General features: G+C 35.7%; 1 protein-coding gene across 1 annotated transcript in view; it reads right to left on the bottom strand.

Annotated features, from left to right (window-relative positions):
- ABCA12 (ATP-binding cassette, sub-family A (ABC1), member 12) overlaps nucleotides 1-14353 on the bottom strand; it is a 228171-nt gene that overhangs the window by 97362 nt on the left and 116456 nt on the right. The window contains exons 9-14 of the mRNA XM_011932359.1: nucleotides 13820-13895; nucleotides 9463-9581; nucleotides 8320-8426; nucleotides 2252-2508; nucleotides 2048-2160; nucleotides 726-850 (exon numbers count right to left, since the gene is read on the bottom strand). Of these exons, the coding sequence (XP_011787749.1) occupies nucleotides 726-850; nucleotides 2048-2160; nucleotides 2252-2508; nucleotides 8320-8426; nucleotides 9463-9581; nucleotides 13820-13895 (797 nt within the window). The remainder of the gene's footprint in view (nucleotides 1-725; nucleotides 851-2047; nucleotides 2161-2251; nucleotides 2509-8319; nucleotides 8427-9462; nucleotides 9582-13819; nucleotides 13896-14353) is intronic.

Below are 14353 nucleotides of genomic sequence, written 5' to 3'. Positions count from 1 at the left end.
ACAGTGTGGTGATTCCTCAAGGATCTAGAACTAGAAATACCATTTGACCCAGCCATCCCATTACTGGGTATATACCAAAGGATTATAAATTATGCTGCTATAAAGACACATGCACATGTATGTTTAGTGTGGCACTATTCACAATAGCAAAGACTTGGGACCAACCCAAATGTCCATCAATGATAGACTGGATTAAGAAAATATGGCACATATACACCATGGAATACTATATAGCCATAAAAAAGGATGAGTTCGTGTCCTTTGTAGGGACATGGATGAAGCTGGAAACCATCATTCTCAGTAAACTATTGCAAGGACAAAAAACCAAACATTGCATGTTCTCACTCATAGGTGAGAATTGAACAATGAGAACACCTGGACACAGGAAGGGGAATATCACACACCTGGGCCTGTTGTGGGGTCGGGGGATGGGGGAGGGATAGCATTAGGAGATATACCTAATGTAAATGACGAGTTGATGGGTGCAGCACACCAACATGGCACATGTATACATATGTAAGAAACCTGCACGTTGTGCACATGTACCCTAGAACTTAATGTATGAAAAAAAAAAAGAATTAGGCCTCCAGGTTTATCACTTACATAGAAAATTCACCATCTTAGCATGCAACTTCTCAGTGTTTAACTGGTAAGGGCTCAACAAATGCTAAATGCTATTTAAATTTCTAAGAACTGCATGTAAGTACAAATACACGACACCTCACCTCAGCTCTGTTATCAGGGATGGGAATGGCCAGCAACTTGTCAATACTCCTGTTGGACATTCCTGTTGTTCTCCTTAGATCTTCTTTCAGCTCTTCGACATTTTTAAACATTTCTGTTAACTGACCTGCAAGAAGAAAAATGTAAAAAGGAAACACATGTTGGTTTGTCAGGTCACTCTTTTTAGTATGACTAACATAGAGAAACCTTCTAGACTAAAACATATATGCCTTCTCGGGGCAGATGTCTCCCAGTTTTTGCAGACTTTGCATATTTAGGATCTATTTCTATCTGGTTTAGATTTGCTCTTATTATGATATCATAAACCCAAGGTAACAGATTGCTCTGGGTTATAAATTTTCCTTAGGTATCTACAACTCAAGATTGATTTAAGGAAAATATGCTTTCCTCACAGATTTTGATCACATAATGCACTAAGTAAATATCTCCCCATTTGATTTAAAATATCACACAGGTTCAATATGTTTTTTAATCTGGGATCATGTAATATTGTCAATTTGGACAAAGTTTGATAAATCCACACATAATGCCACAGAGCATTTTTCTTTAACTACAGTCACACTACAGTTATAAAGGGTTTTTACCATCATTATCTCACTTTTAAATAGAATGTGTTTAACTTCAAACTCTTTTAGCGAGTGATTATAAGTATTTCATTTCTGGGTCATTTATGGCATAATAAACAATATTTTGATTTTAGCAGATTGTAATAATCATCCTGCAAATGCCTTTCCATTTATTTTAAGAATCCTTCATGCAAATATACCTTTTTGACCTAGTGCCATTCCAATTTTGTGGCTGCCCATTGTCCAAAATTCTGAATGCCTTTCCTTTCAGTATTGAGGAATTATGCAAAGAAGAAACATATTGCATGATACATCATGTTTGGAATACTAATAGAAAGTTCTGAATTGAGATTTCTGTAGACAGCAGTACATCCTTTTGGGTTTTTTTCCATCAGATTATTTTCACAGAAGCAAGTAAATTTCATCATTGCCCTTGCAGCTGACTGTCGGATGCACGTTAATATATCAGAGAAACAAAAGGTGAATGGTCTAACTAGTTAAGCTTTTGAAGATCTTTTTGCTGTGAAATCAAATTTCCCTGTTTCATTCTCTACTAGCTTTCTGTATGTTTACTTTAGACAAGTAACCACATTTGAATGCTTCAGGTTTCTCATGTGTAAGGGCAGACAGCAAAGCGAGTTTGGTTGGGAACTTCAAAAAAAGCCTTTCTTAAACTGCAGCGTGAGAATCACATGCATTCTAATAAGACAAGATTTAAAATGTGGATGGGGAAACACCTGGCTTTTCAGAAGCATCTGCACTGTTATTGACATGCAGCATGACTTCTACGATCGGTATTAACTGAGTGATATTTTCCATGTAATTCATTTGCAGTGCCTGTTCTAGAAACCTGAAACAAAACAGAAAAGAAGAAATTCAACTAGGTGTATCAATATTTTGAAAGAGATTTCACCAAGGAAGAAGACAATGGAAAAACTTACTGATCCATATTTAAATTAATTTTGCTTGGATCCCCAGTCAGCAAATCTCTCACTTTTTTAGATATGAGATTGTCGTGGTACAGTAAGCTGGCTGCTATTTCGCTGCCCAGCTCTGCTGCTTCGAGGAGTTGCAGATCAAACTCACTGTCTTCACACAGGCTCCTAAAGCTCATATCAGAGAGCTGGCATGACTTCTCTATCAAACTGAAAGTTTCAGATTCACAAAGAAGTTCGGTCAAGTTTCGAAGTTGAGCCAGCTTTCCAAAAAGGGAAAGAGCGGGAAATAGATTAGTTACATTTTTCTACATATATAGTAGTTGATAATAAGTAACCACAGTCGATTTCCTTTAAGAAAAACATTCTGCATATGTATTTGGTTAGTTGGCTTTTGGCGTTAGTTTTATTATGAAGTACTACTCTCTGTCATTTGAGTTTATTATTCCTGTAAGAACTTGATAAAACTTTTGGGCCTATTAGAACTGTCTTTCTCTGTGGAGTCACAGGTTTAAAAAAATGTAGTTTAGTTTTATCCAGCTTAACTCACAAATACTTTGACTAATTTTATATTTTGACTTACATTTTAAATTATATGTAAGGGCAGATAAAAAGCAGGTTTGTTTTGGAGCTTCTAAAAAGCATTTCTTTCTTACACCCATTAAGATGGCTACTATTAAAAAAAAACAGAACATAGCAAGTGTTAGAGAAGATATGGAGAAATTATAACCCTTGTGTACTGTTGGTGGGAATGTACACACACACACACACACACACACACAGTGGTATATTATTAAACCTTAAAAAGGAAACAAATTCTGACACAGGCTGCAGCCTGAATGAACCTTGAGTATACTATGCTAAGTAAAATAAGCCAGTCTCAAGAAATGAAAGGTGAATGGTCTAATAGTGTATGATTCCATTTGTATGACAAAGTACCTAGAGTAGTCAAATACACAGAGGTAGAAGCAAAATGTGGGTTGTTAAGGGCTGGGGAAGTAGAGGAGGAGGAGTTGTTTAGTGAATATGGAGTTTCAGTTTTACAAAATGAAATGAGTTCTGGAGATTAATTGCACAACAATGTGAATGTACTTAACACAACTGCACTGTATAGTTAAAAATGGTTAAGATAGTAAATGTTATGTTTATTTTACCACAATTCTTATTATTTTTATTTTTTGAGACATAGTCTCACTCTGTCACCCAGGCTGGAGTACGCTGGCACGATCACAGCTCACTGCAACCTTGACCTCCAGGCTCAGGTGATCCTCCCACCTTAGCCTCTTGAATAAGTAGCTAAGACTACAGGCTAATTTCTTGTGTTTTTTTTGTGGAAACAATGGAGTACATTGGTATGATCACAGCTCCCTGCAACCTCAACCTCCGTGCTCAGGTGATACTCTCACCTTAGCCTCTCAAGTAAGTAGCTGGGATTATAGGCATATACCTGCACTCCTGGCTAATTTTTTGTAGAAATGGGGTTTCACCACGTTGCCCCAGCTGTTCTCTCTCCCATGCTGAAGCCATCTGCTGGCCTCAGCCTCCCTTGAGTGCTGGAATTACAGATGTGAGCCACTGTGGCCAGTCAACAATTTTTAAAGGTTAACAAAAAATTTTAAAAGTCTTTCTTGAACTGCAGCATGAAGATCACATTCATTCTAATAAGATTGTATTTAAACTAAGAACAAAAAGACGCCTGATTTTTTGGAAGACTCTGCACCGCTATCGACTTTATCTTCTTCCCTCTTAGGTATTGTAGGATACTGGGTGCTTTTGTCTTTAGAAGGGCTTAAAAGGGCTTAAAAATCCCACACCCAGAGGAAAAAAAGGAAAATGAAAATCAAATAATTTCCTATCCTGTCAATGATATTCCTCTTACTATCAGTTCACTATATTCTTTGTGTTCTGAGGATATAGTCCATGCCCTACAACCTGGGGAAAAAATAATATATGCCTCTGGGAAAGCAAATTCTTTTGTGCTTGGAAGCTACCCTAGAGCTGTTTCTCTTAAGAAGGGAAATAAATTGGAACAAAATCCTAAGAAGCAAATATATGTGTCATTCATTGCAGCTCAGTTTCCAATCAGAAGTTACAGTTTGACCAAAATGAAGTATTTTATGGTACCGGCAAATGTTTGGGAATATTTATTTCTATATTATCAAATAAGAAAGGCACAATGATGTGTCTTTAATGAGCGATTTATAACTACACGTAGGTTATAGCAATTAAATGTTGGTCATCTTAGATAGTAAATATCATTGGTCTATTTTCCATTGTACTTAATATTATGATTGACCTCTGAGTTCAAACTATTCAAAAATGGGTTTATATGTACAAAAATTCTACTTACTAGTGCTATCGCTATGAGAAATTTTCCATTCTGGAATAGACCCAATCACTGTACCACCTATAACTGCATTTGCCACTCTAGTCTTTCTTTTGATTTTCCAATTATTAGATATGATTAAACCTGTAATAAATGGAGTGAAGCTTCTATACTACATTCTCCAGTGACTTGTTTTCGGTAATTTATTAAATAAAAAGATAAATTCTGTTGGGCTAATATATTTGTTTAAATTGAGCTTTAAGAGTGTTGTACATTTGAATGACTTTTACCCAGTAGAGACTGAAATGTGTTTTTTAATTGTAAGTTTGGTGTACATATGTGGGAAACCAGCAAAAGTCCATATAGTATGGTCGTGGCTTAGTGAGATAAAAGTTATAGAAGAGGAAATTGGAAATCTAGCCACACTGTGGCTAATAGACTTCGTTCTCTGAAATAAAAATATAATTCAGGGCCAATAATGTGGAATGCATTGAGAAGCATATCCACCAAAGAGAAACATTACTGTCATTTCGTCTTTGTCATTACTTACTACTTTATTCTGAGAACAATACAGGCATTAAAGTTCTAGAAGCTTCAAAGGTCATTAATAATCAACATAAATTCAGTGAATTAGAATTCTTTCTTCAAAAACATGTGTCAACTTCAGATTGCAGATTGGCCAAAGCTTCATGTAGAGCCCTTCTCTCTTTTATCACGAGTAAAAGTTCAGGCTTAAAATAGAACAACAGATGACTAACGCCATTTCCAGCTGTGACTGAATTCTCCACTGCTTGATGCTTTTCAAATGTATCTGAATCAGAATCATAAGTGACATGATGGTATTGACCTCACAATAGCATGTGCATAAAATGATAAAACAGCAATATTCCTGGGCTCTTGGTGGGTAAATAGAGAGAAAAATGAGTCTATTTAAAATTTTACAGGTTTTACATAAAAAATATTGTGTTGTTTGTATTTCTGCCCAATACAGGAACAGCCACTTTATGCATAGCTCCCTAATCAGGAAGTTATTCTTCCCAACAAAGCAACTGGAAAGAAAAAAGATAAAACAATGAAGGGAGGAGAAAACACAAAAGTTCAAGAGGAGCAGAATAGACGAGGAGAAAAAGCTAGGAAAAGTCACCAATGAATGACAGCGTTCACCCCCATCTTAGGAATATCATGAATAAAGCATTAGATTGGGTGTGGCCTAACTGATGGTCACAATCATGATACTAATTATCAGAGTGAACAAAGCAGGGGAGTAAGAGCATCAGTAACCGTGAAACTCTAGGAGTTTGTCTTCATTCTTTCAGTGATAGGTACTGAGTGTTTCCCATGTGTCATACTCTATGCCAGGTGCTGCGGATGCAATGGTAAAGGAAGAGACCTGGCAATATTCCTCATGGAGCTTGTGGTCTAGGACTGAATGGGTCCCGTCAATTTCAAATAGCAGCCATGCTTGTTATAAATGACAATAGATTTTCTACTCCAAGGAAAAGAATGTAGTTTATTTCCACTTCTGTGGCTTCTATAACTTTTTCCATAATGTAACCCTCAAGGAGAGCATTATATTCAAATTGGGGATGATGTTTTAAATTATTTTTAGCCCCAGTCCCATCCAGTTAGTATAAATGGTTGAGACTATGGTGTTGCCATTCCCCTAGTGTATTTTATGTGCTTCCTGGTGACTTTCTAAGTCAAGAACTACAGTAAGTAATTGCCCAGGGAACATGACTACATTGTCAGTACTCTACTTTAACACCCTCACTTTTTCATACATGCATGAATCAAGCCTTAAGCTCCTATTATGTGGGGCTTTAGGGGTGTTGAAAGCATAATTTCATCAGCTTAAACTCTAGTGAGGAAAACAGACCTGACATGCAACAAATTATAATGCCAAGTAATGAGTTCCAAAAGCCAGAAATCTCACTGTCATTGGAGATGTCATCTCATTAGAGATGTCTCTTTCTAAAATGCAAATTTCACCTTCTTCAAATATATAACTTTCATGATCAAATTCAAATTCCTTGACAAGGAAATCAGGATCTAGGCTCACCCTCACCCTGCAGCCCTCTTTTCTGCCTATCACATGGGCATCTTCTGTTCCAGCTGAACACACGACTGCAGATACCCTATACCTGTCTTTCAACTTCACACCTCTATGTTCTTAAACTCAGGACTCTATGTCTAGAATGCACAACTAACCTAATTCTACACAGTCTTCAAAACTCAGAGAAAGCATTATTTTGTCTACAGAATTTCTTCTCTCCACCTCTGTCCCTTACAATCCATGTTAGATATCCCTCCTCCATGCACAGAAGCCTCTATCCATCTGTCACAACTCTTAATCTCACTGCATTACAATTGTCGGTCTGCTTTTCCATCTCCTCCACTGGATTGACTATAAGCACTTTGGGGTTAGAGGATATGTCTTACAAATAAATAGATTAGTATTATGGGAGTACATATAATTGATAAAAAAAAGAATGAATAAATATTATAGGAGCACAGAAGAAAAAGTCATTATCCTGGCTGAAAAACAGCAAGAAAGGTGATACTCTTATATTATAGAAGAAGTAATGTTTAAACTTGTCCTTGAGGGATGAGTAGGAATTTTCCAGATGAATGTACAACTTCCTTCTCATTTGCACAAACAAATTAAGATATTGCTAAATTAAGTATATCGGAAATTTTGATGCATGTGGAAGACTAGGGCTAAAATGTAGGTAATGGTAACTAGCACATTTATTTGTAATATACATGGACATAATGTTTTGCATGCCTGCTTAATTATACCATGTTCACGACACAAGTCATCTTGCTTGCCCTGAATAAACCAGTTCTAATTTCACTTTATTCCTGGCTACGTAAATCCAATTAAATAGCTATTCTTTCTAGGAAAACAGCTTTCAAATTTTAATAGGTTTATTTAAAAAATAAACTAAATTTCATGATAACCTGTATACTATATGCATGAGATGAAGAATAATAGACAAATAAACATAAAGTGATTCCCACATTAGAGTTATACATTTTTTGGTTGCCTTTTCCCACATTCTCTAGTGTCATAAATTTTAATATGGCTTACTCATTTTAGCTTCTGATGACAATAAAAGTAGGGTGAACCACATTTTGAGATTTTTGTATGCTGTGAAATCTAAAACATCAGCTTTCAAAATCTACTTTTACAGATTTTAAAACTTACGACATCTCAAATTAGAAATCATGAGTCCTTTTTCAAATCTCTTTCAAATTATGAAGTTTAATACGATAACTATTTTTAGCCATTCCCTTATGAATGCACATACTGTAATTAGGCTCTTTGGGGTCATTTCATGCAGAGATCTCCACTGATTAAAAACAAAATACCATTATATAACATCAAACTCTTTAAAAACTTTTTTTTTTATTTATTCTTCTTTTTATAGACAGGGTCTCACACTGTCACTTAGGCTGGAGTGCAGTGGTGACAATAGCTGATTGCAGCCTCAAACTCCTGGTCTTAAGTGATTCTTCCCACCTCAGCCTCCTGAGTAGCTGGAATTACAGGCATGAGCCACTGCATCCAGCCATAAACTCTTTTGACACCATTTTTCTAGAGTCCTAAGAAGGGCCATTATAAATCTAGAGTTAAAATAGGATCATTATTTACAAAGATCAGATTTAAAACTTAAAGTAAAAGTGTATCTTATCAAATATTATGGGAAGTGTTAAGGTTTTTTTTTTTTTTTCTTTCATGGCTTACTTTTGATTTTAGGACTTCAGGAACTGAAGGGAAGTAATCCTCATAGGAACCATTTCGAAGAAAAGATTTTTTAAGTCGTATTGTGGACTGCAGGAGTCTTAGATTTTCTGTAAAGGGAGAAGAGTTACTTTATGTGAATTGCAAGGTCATTTAGGAAACCAATTTGAAAGACACCTCTATCCTGATTTATCACTAAATTTTTCCTAAGATAATAGCCTACTTCAATATAAATATAAGATGAGTGAAAATTTAACCTTTATTTGAACCATGGGGACAACAGAATTCATTATTTTAAAAATATTCTCAGCTTAGAGATAAAAATACTTCTAGCAAAGGTGCTACATAGTTTTGGCTCTTTGTGAACTGACTATGCTTTTATTCCTGACTTTTGGATATACTATATAATTGAAGTATCTTGGAGAGAATAGGTTGTAAAATCACTGTGATACAAATATGCCTTTCCAACCTTGACTAATTCATATCTTGCAAACAAAGACTTAAACATTTGTTGTGCTATTTGCTTGCCATTAACTCTCAGAAAACTATTTTTGGCATAGGAAAAAAGAATGTGTGTGTTCTAGAAAATGTGAGAAAATAGGTCTTTTCTCTCAAAAAAAAGAGAAACATTTGATTAAATATAATATTTGTGGTTGCCCATGTAAGGAGAAAATTGCAAATAAAGTACGTAAGGGTAGAAAATACAAATAGTCTGCCACAAAAATGCCTTTGTTTATGTAATTTACAACTGCTTTTAGGACTCTGTGTTATCATTCCTTAACATTTTTTAACAACTAAGATTATTAAGAGCATAAAAAGGTCATGAAGGGTCATTTGAACCTCTAATGACTCTGGACACTTGGAAAATTTGTCCCAGTGGCCATTATCATATTATCCATTATATGGCCATTATATACTAAAGTTTGTCCAGGTGGCCAGCTAGTGCTAGCAGCAGCAACAGAATAATATGGTAATATGACTACACATTCCCTTTGTATATCAAATCCCCAGACTGAAACCGATGCATATGGAAACTAAGATTTCACAAATTTTCTTTCCTGTGTAAGCAAATGCCTCAAAAACTCACTACTTTAGAACAGAGGTAGAAACCGTGAGCAGCATTTTGACTGCTAAGAACAGTATTACCTGGTGAACCCCTGGCCAAAGTGTCAGTCACATTTCTCACACATGCCAAGTAAGGAATATAAGGACTATTTGCTGATATATTTAAGAGGGCATCTTCAAAGTTTTCCAGAATTAGGAGCCTGCAGAATTAGAAAAGATTATAGAAATTAAGTCATATGGAAATAAAGCAAAGACATTTTGTTGAGATCATTTTGGTCCCTGGTTGTTTGGCATTGGTTGACTCGGACACTGAAATACTAGGCAGTTGGATGTCTTCCCCCATCCAGTTTAACTGTACAAGGGCAGTACTACTCTGCATCCTCTGACCACTTGCCTTTTCTATGTGTACTATCTTTATATTTGATTATTTTAATATTCCATCATAGGTCATCTTAAGGCAATTTCTAGGCACACTTACATGAAAGAAAAAGGTCAATGGGTGAGGGTTGCCAGGTAAAATACTGGACCCCCAGTTAAAGTTGAATCATAGATAAACAATGAATAATCTTTTTGTGTATAAGTACATCCCATTAGTCCTGGAATTTTTTTCACTTTTCTTTTTATTTTCTAAATCTGGCCACCTCCTTCTGACTCTCCGATTCTTCTCGTCAATTGAAAGCTAGGGGACTGGATGATCTGCTAGGTCCTTTCCACTTATGACATTGAATAACTAGATTTGAATTCATTTAATTGTGAACTAATAGGGTCCCAATGACCAATATAAGTTCCTTCTTTCTCCAATCAACCAATTTAGTGTTTCCAAATTAACCACTTTCTGGTTTCCTTTCAAAGTGATTGGCATGTGAGGATGGGGCCTAAGATTTTTAAGGCTGCATGAGTAAGGCTATGTGAGTGAGTATGTGCATATTATGTGTGCTCTGTCGCTTCAACTGTGAGGCTGCATCTCTATTTATTTTGTAACTTCCTCCCTTAGTGTTTACTATTGAATTTTATGTAAAGATGGAATAAATGTCAATGGCTGATTTGGGGATCATCTGTTTAGAATCAAACTGTACAAAACACACATTAACTAGTCCTGCTGGATGTTCAACTTAGATTTTATTAAAATACGAGTGGGAGCAATTAATCTTGGCATAACTAGTAAATGCAGGAAAATGTTTTCATCAATATTAAAGAAGACTCAGGGTGCTTAAATGTGGGTTTAACAACATTGGATCCTTGAGGAACTTTAAAAGAAAAAAAATGAATGGCAAGAAAAGTCTCTAACTTGGCAATCAGAGCACAGCAAAGTGGTCAGAGGGCTGACTCATTTAAATACTATTCATAGTATTTATATATTTTTCAAAAAGTATCCATTTTCCAAGTGCTCATGCTTGTGCATAGGCATTTCCTTGACTAGAGACTCTTAGTAATACTATATTTGGTGGTCTCAGACCTTAGAGATTTTAAACAGTGAGCTTCATTATTTATCAAAGCCTCCTTATAGGTAGTCACTGCCATTAATCAATACACGAATAAAGGACAGGAGAGTGTATTCTTAGAGTAAGTTTTCTGTCCTAAGTAAAAGAAACTGTCTATTAGGGAAATTTCTAAATCACATTATTACTGTTAAAAATGCAACAGGGGTGTGACAGGTGATAAAACTAACCCTGTTGTATAGGTTACCCATATAATATGAAGTCACGCCTCTAGTCAAGTTTCATGGACTGTAGTCCACCTATGATATCAGTGAGTCAAGTCAAATCAAATCAAGCCAAGGTCTAATAATAACCAATAGAGTCACAGCACTTGCTCAAAAAACCCTCAGCAGGTGTTTTGAAATGACAGTTTCAGAATGTTGAGGGAAGTAGGAAGCAGTGTCAGAAAGAATATTCTAAAGATAAGCTGGAAGATGGGATTTGAGAATCCAAGACATCAAAGAAGAGACAAATGAAATTATGAGAATAATTGCAAATTGACTGCATCTATTTTGGGAAGAGGAGGGTAGAATAATCCATCTATTTTATTTGGCTATAGTGATAAGTAGAGGTTTCAAGATAAACATTTCTCCTCTGAGCAACTTGAAAGAATGATCCATTTAGTTTTGTATCCCACTCCCTGTTCACCCCGACCCCATCCTCATCACAGAATATCTAGCATCTGTATTTCATACATCATACACTTGAGTTAATATCTGTGGAAAGGACAAATACATGAGGAAAAGAGATGCTGGAAGCTGCAGAGATACTGGCCATTTATCTGAGAAGTGCCCAATGGGGCATCGCTGGATAAGCACATGTCGGGTTTTTCTCCTGCTTCAGTAAGGTTGTTCTCCCTTCCTCTCCTCACCTTTCCCCACACTTCCCAATATTGCCTTTCCTTCTTTTGTGTTTGTCTTTCTCTCTGTTATCATTGTTACAACATAGAGCTATTTCCACTTGGTGCACTGCTCAACAGCAAAATATTGGCCTTATCTACTAGATGGACCAGAACAAAGGATTTTCATGGTATATTGTCAAGCTTAAAATAGAGGACAGTTGGGCTAGAATTGACCTTGAAATATCATCTAAGCCATCCTCTTAGTTCCATAAAGAACATTTGAGTACAAAAACTGTTGAGAATAGACTTAGTATACTCCAAAATAAGATCTCATATCTGTGTGCCACAGTTTTGGCATAAATACCCAATTATTCCCTTAAAACACTGGAGTAATCCTTTATACAAAATCCTATCTAATTCCCAAGAGTGCTTACAATAAAAAGTAAGTGTCTGGATATGCACATTCATGTTCATAAGTACAAATACAAAACAAAGATAATGGCTTCAGAACAAAAATAATTAGGAGAAAGTAGAGCTATGAGGGAAAAGTATTTTTGAAAATTTGCTTTAGAAAATTCTGAGCCAAAATAACTTTTATCTTATACCAGTGTTATCACTCTGTGATTATTTTAAAGCTGGAATGGAAAGGAGTCTGAAGATAAGAAATCCCTTAATTTCATCAATCACAACAAGGGCCATCTTAGAAGTATTGAATTCTTCCTAATAAACTGTCAGCTAGCTGTCAGCAACTAACTACATTTGCTGTGGAACTTGCAGGTCTGTGGCGCTGACATTATCAATGCTATGGATGCCTCGAGGCTCTGATAAAAATACCTGGCTTCAGCAATAAGCATGCAGTTATCTCAGTTTAAAGGTATTTTGCTATTATTATTTTTGATGGCTATAGAGGGAATGTGTTTAAAAGACACGACTATTTGAAACATGGCAGCCTGGCTAGGATGAAATTGCCTAAGGGCTTGGTTGCTCTGGGAGAAGCACCTGGGTCAGCCACCTTAGAGGATGAGAGAGATGGCAGCAGAAACAGGAGGTAGTTGTTTATGCAAGGATTTTGGCCAGAATCTACTCTCAGAGTTGGAGAACTTCTCATTAAATAATAGAAAGTTTGCAAACAACTACGTACATTCTATTTTAGAAAAACAAAAAATTGGTTAAACCTAAGTACTCCTGTTTGTTTTTATTTGTATAAATTTCTGTTAGCACAAAAACGTATCCTTTGGGACTAAAATCAAAGAATTTCAATAGTATAATTTATAGGCTAAAGCAATCTTTACCTAACAGGCAAGCCATCTAGTCTCTAAATTTGCCTTGAACTACAGGAATTTGCCTCAATTAACTACCATAAGCAACTGTTTGCATTTCTTACCATAATTATCACAGTTACTTCAGGATCTGCTTACATTAATGGTCTTTAGACAGCATAGTTGCTGCTGTTATTTCCACTGCCTATTCCTGGGACTTTATATATGCCAATAAAAGCCCCAAATTAAATAACCTACAAACAGTTTTGCCTAACTGAATACCTCTGAAAGCAAGCAAATTTTGCATTATCTTGTTTAAGCATAAAAAATATTTTTATTCTCTAGAAACCCAAAAAATAGTAATAAAAAAATCGGAGGCTGCTATGATATGAATGAGTATGTTCTCCTGCAATTCATATGTTGAACTCCTAACCCCTAACATGACAGTATTAGGAAGCTTGATTATAAACTGCTCAGTTTATGGTACTTCGCTATAGCAGCCTGCACAGAGCAAGACAGATACTTATACACTGTTTGTAGTGAAAGAAAAGTGTTGGCAGCCCTCCAGCTAGATCATCCTCATAGGCATAAGGTAACCAATCCAGACATGACACATTAGATCTAGTTATTCAAGCTTGGAACTGAAAAAGAGATTTTTTTTTTGTGCAATGCTAAAGTATCATTAAATAATATCAAAAAATAAGTTTCAACTTTATTTGGACTATGCCCTTCCCTTTGCTCAGTCAATAGTTGGTTTTTCTATTCCATGCTTATGTACACAAGAGAATTATGTTTAGAAATTGTTTTCATTGTTTATTCAGCCAAGTTATCTACCTATTTAGAAATAAACAAAGACTTACTGCGCAGCCAGACTGCTTGGAGATAATGTCTGTCCATCATCCTCACTCCACACATGTGTTATATTATCGGAGTCACCTAAAGTAATAATTTTGATATAGGTAAACATTTAACATGTTTGCTTAAAGATTTTCTTCCTCAGTGAAAACCATCCCAGGTCAAATTAATGAGGAGAAAATGCAGAAATCTGCAGAATCATTCTCCAAAGAATTGTATAAAAGACATCTCTGCTCTTTTGTTGGAAATATTTGTGATATTTATAGGAAATAGATGCCTACTGATTAAAAGAATCCCAATGGTCAAGCATATGCATTTCTAACAAGTTCTTTGTGCATCAGGCCACTACATTATTTTATCCCAGGACCTGCATATGCAGATGACTGCTGAGTACTATAATGAAGATTGACTACCACACGATTTGTTAATCAAATGAAGCCAATTTTAGTCTTATGGGTCACTGGAATTTTTTTTTTTTTTTTTGCCTTTTTTTTGTCTAGAATGTAGCCTCAGGAAACATCTGCCATCACTAATCTGTA

Source organism: Colobus angolensis, unplaced genomic scaffold (genome assembly GCF_000951035.1).
Source record: "Colobus angolensis palliatus isolate OR3802 unplaced genomic scaffold, Cang.pa_1.0 Scaffold95, whole genome shotgun sequence".
Classification (NCBI taxonomy): domain Eukaryota; kingdom Metazoa; phylum Chordata; class Mammalia; order Primates; family Cercopithecidae; genus Colobus; species Colobus angolensis.
Note: the sequence above shows the minus strand (reverse complement) of the source record. Positions and strands in the feature narration are given on the sequence as shown.